The 15,912-nt window shown below is 39.6% G+C and overlaps 1 protein-coding gene across 1 annotated transcript; it reads right to left on the reverse strand.

Moving 5' to 3' along the window:
- Positions 1-3,144: 3,144 nt before the first annotated feature.
- Positions 3,145-11,252, reverse strand: DBT (dihydrolipoamide branched chain transacylase E2). Its single transcript, XM_010018843.1, has 10 exons — positions 11,066-11,252; positions 10,829-10,904; positions 9,793-9,974; positions 9,295-9,422; positions 8,191-8,434; positions 7,274-7,440; positions 6,207-6,284; positions 4,903-5,094; positions 4,673-4,744; positions 3,145-3,787 (listed from the first exon to the last, which is right to left on the reverse strand). Exons 1-10 carry the CDS (start codon positions 11,250-11,252, stop codon positions 3,620-3,622), a joined length of 1,494 nt encoding a protein of 497 aa, XP_010017145.1. The 3' UTR covers positions 3,145-3,619.
- Between the last annotated feature and the right edge of the window lie 4,660 nt (positions 11,253-15,912).

Genomic DNA, 15,912 nt, shown 5'->3' on the forward strand with positions numbered 1-15,912 from the left:
CACATAAACGTGATTACATTTACTAGTCTGAAGGATTAACTTCTCTTTCGGTGGTCCTCATTGTAATTAACTTTCTCATTTCTCATCCCAGTATGCAACAGTATGAATGTTTTTGGCTCTGATTAGTGGTTACAATTTAAATAGCTTTATTTTTCAGGATTAAACTTCTACTGAGATGAAGTGATTCACCTGATCCATCATTTCTTGTTGTTTAGAGACATGTTTTGAACTATAAGCTTTTTTAGGCAGAAAACTTGGTCTCTTTTAATATAAACTGTGCAGAAAAGAGGCAGTTTTTAATACTCGTGCTCCTAAAACCAGTATTGGACTGGACAGTTGAAACAATACTTATTTTTGGTAAAGCTTACACTGGGCAATGCTCTTTCGCTGCGGAAAGCGTATTATTCAATAAATACTGCTTTAGAAGCATGAAACATGAAAGAGAGCCTAAGTATGTGACTTTGTTTCCATGGAGATTTAATTACATCATAAAAGGACTACCATCAAAAGCTTCTTATTCTTACATCTTACCATTCGTCAGGAAAATAAACCCCACAATAATCATGCAATCACAACCAAAGATTCAGAACTGAATTCCCAAGCATGGCTGTAAAACAGCTGCACATTTACTCCCAAGTAATTAGATCTCCCCACAACTTCACCTCCAAGTATGTGAAAGAGTTTAACAACAACTTACCTCAGTTACTTGGTGCTGTCAAGGATCTTCGGTGACTCATTGCTTTCTGAGCAAAAGCAGAGGTAAGTTACAAACCTGGTCTACACTAATGAAACCATTCAGGATCCTCACTCAGACTGCAATGCAATGTCAGTCTAGTTCTAATTTTAACCTCTGCTGAGAATAGAAGGTATCACATGAGGCACTCTGTAAACCCCCCAAACATTTATCACTCTTACTGTCTGCCCAGTTTGCTGAACATGACTGGAGCCTCACTAACAAAAGCTACAAACTGAGGGTCAAAATGACAATTACTTGCCTTATTCCAGCAATGCTTCTCTGCAAGGTAACTGAGCTTCAAAGTGCTATTCAACAACACCACTAATTAGATCAGCAGAAGTGTTGCACCATTAAGCATTTCCTCATTTTTACCCTTACCCATGCTGAAGAATTCTCTTGCTGGAGAATTTTAGTGCAAAATATCAAAGTCCAGACAGAAAGGTCATCTGTAGAGGGTGTGCAGAGGGTTATTACTCACCCACTTTCATGCTTCTGATCATTAAACATTTTTAACGCCCTCCTCCTTCAAAGAACCCTTGGAGAAGGCAAAAGAACAACTCAGAATCTTTTTCTTCATCCAAACGGGAAGAGAGAGACAGCAACAATCACAGGGATTTGAGGCAGAAGCTCTAGAACTGGATAATTCTACCACTTCTTGCACTGGAGTGGAAACTGAAGAGGAAACTTTAAAAATGTCATTCATTTGGTTATAACCCTCTTTCAGGAGAAATAATTTTCCCTCATAATTAGCACTGCCACATAGAATTTTATAACCAAAAAGACCCTCTCCAGTTCGTGACCAACTAAATAAACACCTGAACGCCAATACCTACCTAAGAAGACACTGACTGATTTAGTTTTCCATCTTCAAACCTTCCTCTAAGGTTTTGGTTTGATTTGGATTTCTTTTCTTCCTTTAAAGTTATGCAGAAGTAAAAATGATCCAGCAGGTTCTTTGGTATAAGTACTTCTTCTTTCAGTTTTCGTATAGATTCAATGTCCACAGTGGGTTTTAATCAATGTTTTCTCTTGATCTAAAAAAGTCTTAACTAAAAATCTAACAACTACTTCAATTCCACCTCCTTAAGAGAGACAGATAATTGGAGCTAGGGAAAACCAAATAACCCTCCCTATTACTGCAGTTTTGAGAGGCGAAGAAATCTCAAGCTCCTTGTGTGAGCACTATTATTCTGTCTCAGATATTTCAAGATCACTTTATTGCTTTCTATCACACAGTTCTGTCTCCTCAATGGACTTTCTCCATGGTCATCAAATTAAAAACCACACTGTTCGGACCAAGCTCTTCCCACAACAACCTACTTGTAGGAAAGTAGACTCTGTCCTTTTGGTAGTCCCGAGTGCAGGAGGTTCTTTAAGATAAGAAGAAATTCATGAGGAAGAAATAGAAGTTTGTCACCTGCACGGAATTGCCTGCAGAAAATGGACAAATAAAACCACTATTACTACAAGTCTTTGTGGCTTTAATTTTTTATTAGGAATAAATAAATCTGATAAAAATGAACTAGCTGACAAGCATGATGTATTAGTCAAACTTCGCAAGAAATGACCTAGATATAAAAGACTTTTACACCACAATAGAAATATAAATAGCACCTTCCATGTGTGCTCCCATGCTCCCTCCCCCACATTACCAGCTTTCCTCTTGCTCAGTCTCGGCATCAAGGATAGCAGAGGTTCTACCTGTGGTAGCTTGTGTCTTGCATCTTCACAGCTAATGCAATCAACAGATTTGGTCTAGAGTTTTGGAGAATGCTCCTGTAGAGGCAATTTTTGATGTATCTAAAGAAAGGAGAAAATGTCCATTTTGTGCCTCACAAATGCATTTTTAAGGCCATGTAACTGTCTTTTCTTGTGTCTGTTTGCAACTGAAGTTTCTAGAAGGAATTTATACCCAACAGTTCTCTTCATCTCTCCTCTTAAATCACCAGTGCAAACCTCGTCATCTGTTTAGTTTACCTTAAAGCCACATGACTGTTGCCTCTTTGAAGGCACTACCTTGAACCTCTTCATCATGTGCCTCATATCAGAGTTTAAAAAGTCCTTATCTGGCACAGTAAGTTTTTTAATGTTAATTCTTTGTTGTATCTGATTAATCAGTCAAACCCCAGTACCTGACCACCAATGCACAATGCAAGCTTTTAGAACATGTTCTGCTTCGTGTCAGGCTTTCCCAAGGACAGAAAAACAAATGAGATCCTCGGTTCCAAGATATTCTGGAGATTATTAAGGTCCTGATAGTTATCAATTAATGTTATCAGTAAGCATTTCAATAAATACGGCCTCTTAATTTGATGAGTGCCTGTGCAAGTAATTGCCAGGAGAAAGTGGACTAGCAAAAGACTTGAGAGGTTTATTCAGGTAACAAAAAGCTCTGTGGACATCTTACAGCAGAAGCGTAAAAGGCATTTTATTTGTATATTATTTTTGCATCACTTCTTTTGGAAATTTGGATAATAATCGTTAAAATAAATCTATGTCTCCAACAAGGAAGAATTGTGAGTATTTCCCTTCAAAACAGGTTAATCAGTTTATAAATACTGCGGATGTAGATCAGTGTCATTCAGTCACACCAGCCTCGCAACCATACGTATTAGAAAAGGCAAAATAAAGACATTTATCCCATCAGCGTAGTCAGAAGTTGCCCCATGATCTATTAAGTCTGACAGTCTGCTGTAGAAGAAATCACAGTACTGCTAATTAAAATTAGTAATGACTGATTGGCTGATACCAGCTCTAGAGAACTTTTAACCACACATGATACACTAATGTGCGTAGCAAAGGGCATGTGCTAGCAGGGCCAGCTTTTGTCACCGTTCAGTCTGACTGGCAAAGCTGAAAGGCACGTTCCAGCCCGGGTTTCCTTTATTTAAGGTCCAGCAGCATGGAAGCAGGGTTCTCCAGGTAAGACTTCCACAGGTTCGAAAAGCGGGCCAGCGTGGCTCCATCAATGACGCGGTGATCAGCCGACCAGCTCACGTTCATTATCCGTGCTTTAAATACCTCACCTTTGCCATTAAACCGAGGAAGAACCTACAGACCAGAGGAAGGGAACAACCAGAAATGGGAAGTACTTTCATTAACAAAGCTGTATTTCTTTTACCATTAAGCTGTTAATCTTTGCTACATTAGACAGACAGCAGAACAGCCATGTTAAAAACAAAGGCCTTCCCATTATTGCTTGTGCTGCAGATCAGGATATGCTGCAAACCTACATAATAAACAACCATATCCTGTTTCCACCACCATGGAGATACTTAAAGCAGCAAAAACCTTTCTTGACTCAAAAGTTTCTTCCTGAAGAGTTTATTACACTGTTAGTGCTCAAAGTGAAGGTTTTCTTAAACCATTCCCCAAACAAAAGGTTTGCAGGAAGAACACAGAAAAAGTAATTTTAATTTAATATTGACTTCATTTCCAGCACTGATCTCAAATGTCTGTATTAAAGATTCAAAGCCTGAAATTCAGGAAATACGAAAGCCTTTCACCATGCAGAGTGCTGTATGGATTCAGTTGTCTGGCTCATGAAACTAAACTTCATTATCAGAACACTTGTTTCGTCTCATGTTTTCTCCTTGATGACAACAAAAATAATGCTATCACCATGTTGCAAAACCTGTAAAAATATACTTATGGTGTTTCTTAATAACTAGAAGGCTAAACATAGATGTGAGTGTAATATAACAGGATTCTAGAAAACAAATCTGAACCTTTGGCGTAAGAGACTTCTATTTCAACATTTGGGGTCTCTAAAAACATCACAGTAATCTAAAATCATCATAAAACGTTTCAGTCACAAGCTATGCAGTTTCTGTAACATAAAGAGGAAATATTTACGTGAGAAAACCAAAACAGAGACATTCCCATTACACATGACCTTGGTCAAACACGCACATCACTGAGGTAAAGTGAATGTACCTGTATCTTTCCAAGTGCTCCAATAGCCACCTCAGGAGGCAGTATCACTGGTTTGGTGTAAGTGCCACCAATCTAGAAAAGAAAAAGCTAGGGCTATTAATGAAATTACCTTTGTTTTCAGCAGATCTCCTCTTGCATTAATTGCCACAGGGTGTGTTCACTGCATATAAAACCTTGCTAAGGTATTTATTGCAGTTTTCAGCCTCGGTTCCCATTTTTGCACTACTTACTGTGCCAACATTGGAGAGGGTGAATGTTCCTCCCGTGAGGTCACTGGTTCCCAGCTGGCCTGCAGAGCCCAGGGACTGCAGGCGGTTTAGTTCAGAAGCGATCTCAAACACGCTGCAGACTTGCACATTTTTCACGTTTGGGACAATTAAACCTTGCTCCGTGTCCATAGCAACCCCAATATTGTGAGAAGCCTGCAACAAGTGGCATTTACTGCACGTCAGCACAAGCAGTCAACATAAAATCTATTTGCTACGAAAAACTGCTCTTTAGGTATCTTTTTAACTTAGAAAGTGCTCTCTGTAGTAGGAGCTGCAACTCCTTGTCCTGGGTTCAGGGCCACGACACTCCTCTAATCAACTTGGACCTGAGAAGGGGGTGTAAAGTTTTAATTATTAGCTTTTCACATCTGTGAAGTGCAAATTTATTTAGACAAAACCAGACTCCTGGAGTCAATTTCAAACTGCAAATATTTGACCTTAAGATGACTATATGGGTAACAAAACATGACTAGCAGGTTTTAACCACTTCACTAACATTAAAAGAAAACTGAATTGCCTTTCATTTGCTCTAAGGAATAGATAAGGATTCATCTGAGATATTGATGAACAGCACAAAAGAGGTTTGTACTGCAAGGAGCAGGTACACATCACTTACGGAAAAATCCCCTGCCCAGAAGAATCAATCCAGCACCTGGTATGAAAATGAACTCATTTTTATCAAAGCTGAGTTTAAAATATGAGTTTAATACATAAGGGTTGAGCATTACTAAAAACAGCACTAGAATGTATATGTTCTCATTATAAATGCTTAGCCCATCTCCAGCTGAAAAATAAGAAATCACTAGATTAATATGCATTTTTGAGGCTAGCCTAAATAACAAAGTGGTTCTCATTGAAGAAACTACTGAAATAAAATTAATAATAAATCAAATTCACTCTTAGAATCTGGACACACAAATTATTTTCTAGCACAACACCATGCTTTTGGTAAAACACTGACACAGGGTGCCCAGAGAAGCTGTGGCTGCCCCATCCCTGGCAGTGTTCAAGGCCAGGTTGGACACAGGGGCTTGGAGCAACCTGCTCTAGTGGAAGGTGTCCCTGCCCGTGGCAGGGGGTTGGCACTGGATGAGTTTTAAGGTCCTTTCCAACCCGAACCAGTCTGGGATTCTGTGATACACAAATTATTTTCCAGCACAACACTGTCATTTTGGTTCTTGCAATGAACTTGGGCATTCTGAAAAGCCCTTGCTAGCTGTTAGTTTAGGTTTTCTGCCCACAACTTTTATCAGTAGTTTACAAACCTTATATGTGACATTTTGACAGTTTTCATCCAAAGAAGCATTAAGAATGGGGTACTGCAATAACCCCAGAGAGGCTGCCTGTTAAATAGAAAAGAAAAAGACAGATTTTTTTATTTTAGAATAGGAGAGCTGGATGGAAAGGCTGGAAGGGTGGGAGACAATTTAGATTAATAACAATCTGGATTTCCTCACTGCAATCAAATTTGGCTTAAACTCTCCTGAACTTCTCTGTTGATACTCTGTCATTATTAGGATAGCAGAGGAAAAAGACAACTTACAAAACCCAAATATATATCAGACAGACATATGAAGAGTGATAATCCCTTTCCCAAGTATAATTGAAGTTGAATTTGCATTTATTTCCATTCCACAATTCAAATCAGATATCCCAAGACAAAAGTTACGAGATTCAGCAGCAGCAGCATTTTCAGCTCTCCATTTAGATGCCAATTATTTCAAGGAAGTAATATTAATTTCCCCTGAAGAGAGGGAGCAGAATAAATGCTTACTTAGCACTCTAACTGAAATATCATCAGCAGAAGTTTCAGACTAAGCTATGCATTCAATGCCTTCACTGATGCCAACAGTTAGAAACGGAACCAAACGAGTGCAAGTGTTTGGTCTTCTGAACAACAGGAGAGACATCCTGATTCACCTAAGGGATTCAGTACTGACCAGAGATATAAGAATAATAACAATATTAATGATGCATTTCACATGAGGTTTATTTTAATTGAGCTCATAAAAAATACTGACAGTTTCCCAAATTTGTTCTGTGTAATACGGGCACCCAGTGATGCTTACCCCCACCACAAATAATGCTTTACCTGCTCTATCCCTCCCCATTAATGTTTAAAAGACTTTCCAGGATATTAAAATAGCCCTAACTACAATTCCAGCACTTAACTGATAAGTGGTTAAATAACCAAGAAAAGCTGAGACTTTACTTGTACCCTGTAATTCTTCAGAAGATAAAGAGGTGCTTCAAACTTACAACCACCGTTGATCGGATTTGGACCAAATCTGTGTAAGTACTCCATAAGTAAGTGCTCTGCTGCAGGTCTCACCTTTATGAAGAAAGGCATAAAGGAAAGCTTGACTCCACGAATTTGGGCTAGATGTTTCAGCTCTTCCCGCAGCTGCACAAGCTGAGTCAGATCAATCTCATCACAGTAGCCGAAGTGGGGGATCTTCAGGGCTGCACTCATTGTCTTTACCATTGCCTTGCGAAAACCTGCAAAATAGTCACTGACCTCTTAAACCATCAAAATGAGCTTCTGGCAAGTTATGGTGAAATTTCACTTAAACAGATCACACACAACTTAAAAAACCCCAAACCAAACCACAACAAAGGACGGACAGGGTGAAGCTCACTTTGAGACCAACAGTTATTCAGCACATGCAACTCAATTTTTACAGCTCCAATATTTCAGATTCTATAACTGCGTATCTCTCCTTTGTATGTATCTGACATCATAGTACATTAATCTGCACTACTCATTCCAAGTAAACACTGCCTGAAAGGCAAGCAAACCCCCTTTGATTTTCCTCTTTTAATGTGATTTTTCTTATTTTATGTATTTTGTTGCATGCTTCTCCAGAAGTGTGAATGCTGAAGTATGTTTAACCATATTAAGCACTGATAAACCCTCAATTTCACAGCACTTTGCCACTAATTCTATGATTCCTACTTCACATGTGTTTCAGAATTCTCACCTGCTTTAGCACACATTGAAGAACCACAGATTAAAAATGAGCAAATGCAACTTCCAGCCCAATTCCATCCAACCAAAACACGGACAATTAGTTCATAAAATCATTATTTCATGCAACACCTTCTAACACAGCCTGTTGTCCTACTGCTTACTTGCATGACAGTGACATGAAACACGCTCCCGTCACAAAGAACCATCTGTTCACTGAGTAACATTTACAGGTAGTCTACTGCCAACTTGGTCTCAAGATTTAATATTTCATTATTTACCTGTTATAGGCTCAGTTTTATCTTTTCCTGAAAACACAATGGGTCTGGAAACAGGCACAGGAATTTTGCGTGCTTTGTCCTTTGGAGGAGCTGGCACAGTCTCTGATTTTGGCAAAGGTGGGATAATTTCAGCCTTTGGTGATGGAGGTAAAATAGCTCCTGTTTGTTTGGCCAAGTAATTGAGTATATCTTCTTTAAGGATTCTGTTATCTTTCCCTGTTCCAACAATTTCACTCAATTTAATCTGAAAAGTACATAACAAGCTATGACACTTTTGTTTTACAGCAACAGAAAAATACTCTATGTTGTGAGCTATGATAAAAATTATTTCAGTTATTGATCTAACATGTCTACAGCTTTCTTTCCCTTTCTATGATTTATTAGGTACTCAACACTGTTCAAATCATCCAGAAGGCTCAGTAGGTGCCTAACTGCAAACTTTAAGCAAGAACTATGAATACTACTTACCTCTTTATTTGTCCCAGGACAAATATGAGGCCCTTAGTGACATGGTTTACCCTTTGCAGTCCTGGGGTAATGGTTGGACTTGATGATCTTAAAAGGTCTTTTCCAACCTAGTTGGTTCTGTGATTCTATGATGAATTTGAGGAAAGCTATTTGTCACTGAATTTTCTCTGCTTATTTATTTTTCTCCTAAAATGCACCACGAGCTTTCAAAGCCAAAGGAATAGTCACAGATTCACAGCATAAAAAGAATCAGAAAAGCTCACCTTGTACATCCTCTGCTCTAATACAAGTCTGAAAAACAGAATAAGGTAGCTAAAGCTGAGATTCCATTTTCCCTCCTCCCTCCTCTCTCCCAGGAATCTATTCTGACACTTTTCATTTTTATTCTAAAAGGGTTTTCTTAATCTCCAGCCTAAAGCATCTCAGCTGCTTTTTAAGGCCAGTAATTGTTTTTCTTTCCACCATAATCATCAGAAAGCACAATCCTCTTCATCTTTACAGCAGTTTTTACACATTCAAAATGTACTTGGAAACCAGTAATTTCTCACTGTACTCTCCTCTAGATCCACGGTCTCCTTGTCAGTCAAACTGCTGTATAAAAGCTGGATAAAACGTAGCAGGATTCAGCAAACTTACATTGTTCTCCATGGCCAGACGACGAACTGCAGGGGTTGCTAACGTCTTGTGACCTTTTATCTCTTGGTGAGTGTGTTCTTCATGAGACATAGGAGGTGCTTCAACAACATCTTCTGCTGGGGCAACACCTGCAAACGGAAAATTAACTTAACTGCATTATAAGCATTTCTTAAATTCCAGCCTCAGCCATTCTGTAATTCTATGATGGATGAGGGTTTTAAGGGTTTTAACATTGGGATGGGATGGGAACACAGCATGCTAAAGGCTGCTGCTTAAGCTAAATTTTCAACAGGGAGTGTCTGGCTTTGAGCTTTTAAATCCTAATAAAATATCACAGCTTTTTCTCCTTAATTTTCTTGATTTCATAAAAGGTGGGGGGGGGGGGGAGAGAAGGGAGAGATCAATTTTAAGAGTCACAGGAGGAAAAAGTAAACTGCCACTGACGGCTTTATGACAACAAACATAGAATATGAGAGAGAAAAGTCCAGCTTACAATACCTTTTGAAGCATCGATTTCAATGTCCACTAGTGGCTTTCCAACGTAAGCAATTTCATCTAAACTGTAGTGGAGTTTTCTAATGATGCCATCATAACGACTAGTAATAGTAACGGAAGCTTTATCGCTTTGTACTTCACAGATGCTATCGAACTGAGACACGCTATCACCTTCCTTTATGTACCTAAAAGAAAAGACAAGGGCTGGTAAAAAACATGTTAAGTGTAAAAATCCATGCTGTGTGTTCTGTCAATCACTTATGTACATGCCCACGACTTGAAAATGCATTCCAGATAAGAAGACAAATTCTACATAATGGGCCCATTTGCTACATACCTTTCGCCTGACTGCTGCAGAACCCTTTGTGGTGTGAAATGACATAATGATTTAGGATACCATCAGACATGGATTTTTACTATTGCTTTAGTAAAGCAGAGTTTTCTTGACAGATTATAAGCCATCTAAAAATAAAAATGAGCGCAGCTTAGTCTGAATCTAATGAAGTTCTTAGTTTCAAAGTGCCAGGATCACTATACTTTCACCTATTTCTACAAAGAACAAGGCATTTCAACACTGCCTTCCTGCACTGTACACTTAGATTCTGCTTAAACCATTCATCACTAGCTTTTGACAAACAATTTCATGTTCAAATCTTTTGCTAAAGTCAACAGAGAAGTGGTATAGGAGAAAATGATGTGGATTCTCCAGACTAGGCATTTGCTTCTAAAGTTCAGCCTAAGTAAGTATAACAAAAGAAAGACCACATTGCGCTCTAAAAACATTCATCACTGAAGGAAAGCCTATATACAAGTGCAGTTAGGGCATCCCATTTGTTCCACCTCATCCACTCTCAAATAAATGAGACTGTAGGTAAGCCAAATGTAAAGCTCAGTACATACAAGGTTTAAAATGGGGAAAATTAAACTTGAAAACCTTCACTAGTAATGCAGAAAACATAGCCTCAGATAAATAACTGATAAGACTGCTGTTAAACCCCTTGCTCATTTCTTAGTGTATTTCTATAAAAGCAGAGCTTACCATTCCTTCACAGTCACCTCCGTAATCCCTTCTCCAATGTCAGAAAGCTTAAACTGGACAATTTGGCCATGTGAAACTTAAAATAGATGAACCAGAGAGACAGCATGTTTAATAGCAAATACTTCCGACAGACATTCTGAATGCATCAAACACAGTCTACACACCAGTCATCTACAAACTGAAACGTAACACTCACCAAACAGCAAAGTAAAAGAAATGTTATGATGAAAGAATTACCAGCAGATGTTCTGAATAATCGCTGCTGATGACTAAACTTGAGGGCAGATTTGTCAAACACGCACACATGTTTTGATTTTATAAAGCGAATGCCGCTGCACGATCTAACCCGGTGAGTGCAAACCTGGGGGAGAAAAGTCTTCAGTGTTAATACAGCTGACTGAGGAATGTAGAGCTCATTCAACATTCCTGATGTAACAGCAATACTAAGATAGTTTAATCCCACTTTATGTAAGAGTTCTTATGGAAACACAATTACACTGAGGGTACAATAACCATTACATCAGCATAAGCTTTGCTAGGTTTTAACTACTTTCACCAACAAAACACATGGGGAAATCAAAGCCACAATAACACAACCACTTAACAAAAATCACGACAGGATCTTGTAAGAGATTCACGCTTGCTACTGGTTCTCTAAACAATTAGTTTAGTCAGGACACACACACAGAAAGCACACATAATCTCAACTACATCAGCCATCGGAAATATTCTTATGCAGAATGGATGCTGGAACGGTCCCCTAGCCTGCAGGAAAAAGCAGTGGATTTTCCTTTGTCAGTTCTTATTCCAACCAAAGGTTGATCAGAAGCACTGATTGCGCACAGACAGTTGCCCTTTTATCTCTGTTAGTATCTAGGAGGCAATCAACTTCAAGTAAATACCATTTCACACGAACTTCAATGCCATGTTTTAAGGGCTGGGCGTGAGATGGTTTTCTCTCATGGTTACAATTGTATTTATCCAGAAATCAACTTAAAGGCTCAACAGAATTTTTGGAAAGGTTCTTCACGCAAAACCTGATGCTTTAAAGCATCATGTAATCAGTCATGATTCCGATCAAAAGCAAAGCCAGTAGCACTTCATTGACAGAAACAGGCATTTCGTCAATCAACTCAACAGAAGTTAGTTCAGACCCTTTCGTATTTAGTAAGATTTCTTAAAGCTAATGTAATTCTGGTGTTACGTGGTCTTCGAGTGCTGTAAAATTAACAAAAACAATTTATCTGTGGATACTATCTCTAATTAATTTAGAGATATGAAAAAAAATTCAGGTGCTACGAAGTACCTCAAAACTGTAAAATTTAGAAATTATCTTCTGAGAGGAGCCAGAAAACAGCACACCTGCATGGGAGAGTTCATTTCAACTTAAAGAATCATTCCAGTTATCACAGAGCAAATGAAACTTCCCCATCTCCCTCCCCACCCCCCAAACTGTTCAACTACTTGATTTTATGTTCCACTTTAAAACAGTAGATTATTCAGAAAGAGGAACCATTCTGAATGGTCACTTTTTCTGTATTATTTAGTCTAGCATTGCACGTTATACTTACTATTACCTTTCTTTCAGGAACAAATGTTTACGCAAGACAATCTGCCCTAAAGGACACAACAAAGTTATATCGAGTTACTTTTCAGCTGCCCGCTACTTGTACCTACTGATCTAGATACAATCTGAAGATTGTATCTCCTGATCTAGAAGGAGTATTTTTCTCATTCCTGTAATGAGCAAACAGTAAATCCTTTATATTAGTTCTGCAAACAATTTTCGCCATCAAAAAATCAGGTAAGATGATGGTTTTAAGCTATGACAAGTCTTATTTTAGGAACACATTTAAAATTCTCATTCAGTTACAAAACTAGTATGTAATGTCCATCTTCACAAGCCTATTTTCTCCTGGGTTTAATTCTCTTTTTCTTCTCACTTCAGTCCATGGCTACTTTTTCTTTTTTGTCCAACATGATCTTTTTGTCCCAGGCTCACAATAAGGCTCTTTTCTCTTTATATGACCCTAACAGGGAAAACATTTAATATTTACCTGCGAAGATGATCACAAGGAGCACATCGGATCTGAAAAACTATTTCTAAATGTGAAGTTTCATAACGCTTCCCATGTGTTTTAACATTTGGTAACCAATGCAGGTAGTGAATTAGCAATATCACTGCAGAAAAACCCAGACTGGTTTTGTTACGGAAGAGTTTCAATACTGTAGGAATAATCCAAAATCACTGCACTGATTTGGTTTTTTGCACATTCTCGACTATAAAGTTGGCATGCTAGTATGTGGAAGCAGTAATACAGCACCCAACCTCCTCATGGAACACACGTGTTCCTTCCTAACAAAGGCAAAATTAAAAGCTATGAAATAAAGAGGTTGTGCTTATTAATTTCAGTATTTAACCATCACAATGCTGATTTCTGTGTAATGCTGAATAAGGAAATACCAAAAGCATATAAAGGCAAAATTAGTTCTAATATCCACAGCATACACATCCACATCTCTTAATGTCTGGAAAAATACAGCAATAAAACCCCAACAAGCACATGGCAGCTATGTTTATGTCACCACTATTACACTATATGACAATTTAAAGGCAATAATGCCACAGTAAATAGCACCTTTCCTATGCCAGTCTTCAACGTGTGGAGGTATTGTGGTGAAAAGAAACTGAAAGCCCACTCCAGCCTCTCATTGATATTGAGGACACATCAGCCACTGGTGTCTGGTTGAGTAAGGCTTGGGGTTTGAACCAAGACAACATGGGAGCTGTATGCCAACTGGAGGAGAACTGTCTTTCCCGTTTGGTTCAGTTCTGGTTGTTTCCTTAAAAAGAAGCCAACTGTGCTTTTCTAAATCACCACCGATAGATACTAAAAATGTGGGAGCAGCAGGTCAGGGAGGGGATCCTGCCCCTCTGCTCTGCTCTGCGAGACCCCACTTGCAGCACTGAGTGCAGGGCTGGTGTCCTCAGCATAAGGACATGGAGCTGCTGGAGCAAGTGCAGAGGAAGCCACGAGGATGATCAGGGGCTGGAGCAGCTCCCGTATGGAGACAGGCTGAGAAAGTTGGGGCTGTTCAGCCTGGAGAAGAGAAGCTGCTGGAGACCTCAGAGCAGCTTCCAGGGTCTGAAGGGGGCTACAAGGATGCTGCAGAGGGACCTTCATCAGGGACTGGAGTGATAGGACAAGGGGTGATGGGTTCAAACTGGAACAGGGGAAGTTCAGGTTAGATCTAAGGCAGAAGCTCTTCCCTGTGAGGGTTCTGAGGCGCTGGCACAGGGTGCCCAGAGAAGCTGTGGCTGCCCCATCCCTGGCAGTGTTCGAGGCCAGGTTGGACACAGGGGCTTGGAGCAACCTGCTCTAGTGTCCATGGCAGGGTTTGGAGCTGGATGAGCTTTAAGGTCTTTTCCAACCCAAACCAGTCTGTGATTCTATGAAAATCTACTGCTGGCCTCCAAACAAAATGGGTTTTACACAGCCTGTAAGCAATCAATTACCTGGTGAAGCGACACCCAATTTCAAAATCAAATTGAATAGTCTGTGCCCAAAGGCAATGAATTCACATTCAAGGATACTCCTGCTATAGAATTCCTTTGACTTGCTGTCACATTGTGTCTTTTTACTGAACACTTACTTAAACTGGATGTTTTCCATATATATTCTGTATCTCTGAGTATATAGTTGCCTAAATACTGACCTAATGTCCTGGTAGCATGACACCATGTCCTTATGTCCAGGTAATCACTATTTCTCCTCTACTTAACACAAAGCTCCCCAGGCTCCTTTCTTTTCTCCTTCTCCAATGGACAACTGCCGTTACTTTTTCTTTCTTCCTCTTGCTAACAAGTGTTTGCAAAAGTACTGAGAATATTAATACAAAGCCCTTTAATATTCTAATAACTATATGATTCCTTCGATCTTATCACTGTTTCACAGTAGATGGTCACAAAAAGAATTAGTGTCTAGCAAATTCCAAGTGTGCTCGCAGGAAATGCACAAAATAAATAGCCAATTCTAGAGTTCAGCATGCACATAGATAAGATGAGCATTTTCATCTTAGAATCTCCCTCTGGATGGTTTAGATAGAAAGAAAACTAAAAAGACGCTGCTATTTCATTAGTCTTAATTAGTAGCCTAAAACTAGCTAATTACAAAAGTATCACTGAAATAAACTCCTCCCTACTAAGCTCTCAAAATACAATAGGAATTATTAAGAGCAAAATAACAAAAGAAACTAGAACTGACCCTTGATTTTGTTCTCACTTGGATGATTATTACTATTAAAAGATGTTTGTTTTCCTGACATTCCACAAAGCAGCATTTACATAATTGGAAACCAACACTCTTCACTATGGGAGCAGGACTGTAGTACAAGAAGGCAGAAGAAAGCATGAAGTAAGTCTTCATGGTGGTGTACGTGTAGGAGATTGTAAGTGTCCTAAAAGGCAGCTAGGTAGATCACAGAATCACAGAATCCCTGGGGTGGGAAGGGACCTCTGGAGATCATTTAGTCCAAGCCACTGCAAAGATCTACTTCTTGAAGTACGTTAAGGTGTCTCAGCTACTTAATTTACCAATATCAAGGCTCCTGGGATTCAGAGAAACACATTTCCCCTGATTCCATCTTCCCTATTCATATGCTTTGCACTAGGGCAGCCGAACAAGAGTTACTGTGCCCTGAATTCCCAAACTCCAGCCTAATGTTACAGCTCCTCTTCCCGCAACGTTCAGCCAGATGACTAACTTCATGTCGTCAGGATATAATTCCCATCTGAAACCGCGGAACTCTGATGGGACGATGCTGGACAAGGTGCTGGGAAGTTTAGTCCGGCTCATGCGTTGCCCAGAAAGACTGGACGAGATGATCCTGCAGATCCCACCCGACCAATGTTACTTTATGCCTCTGTGCAGACCAGGGCCAGGGGCGAGGGGATGGCGGTGCCATGTACACGCAACGCAACCGGGTGACTACGAAATAGCAGAGGAGGAGGATGTCTGCCGGCGGCTTACCGCGGGAGGCACACCATTCCCTCACCGCAAGCGCGGGGCTCGGGGAGGACCCTG

The sequence above is a fragment of the Nestor notabilis genome, unplaced genomic scaffold, assembly GCF_000696875.1.
Source record: "Nestor notabilis isolate BGI_N333 unplaced genomic scaffold, ASM69687v1 scaffold31017, whole genome shotgun sequence".
NCBI lineage: Eukaryota > Metazoa > Chordata > Aves > Psittaciformes > Psittacidae > Nestor > Nestor notabilis.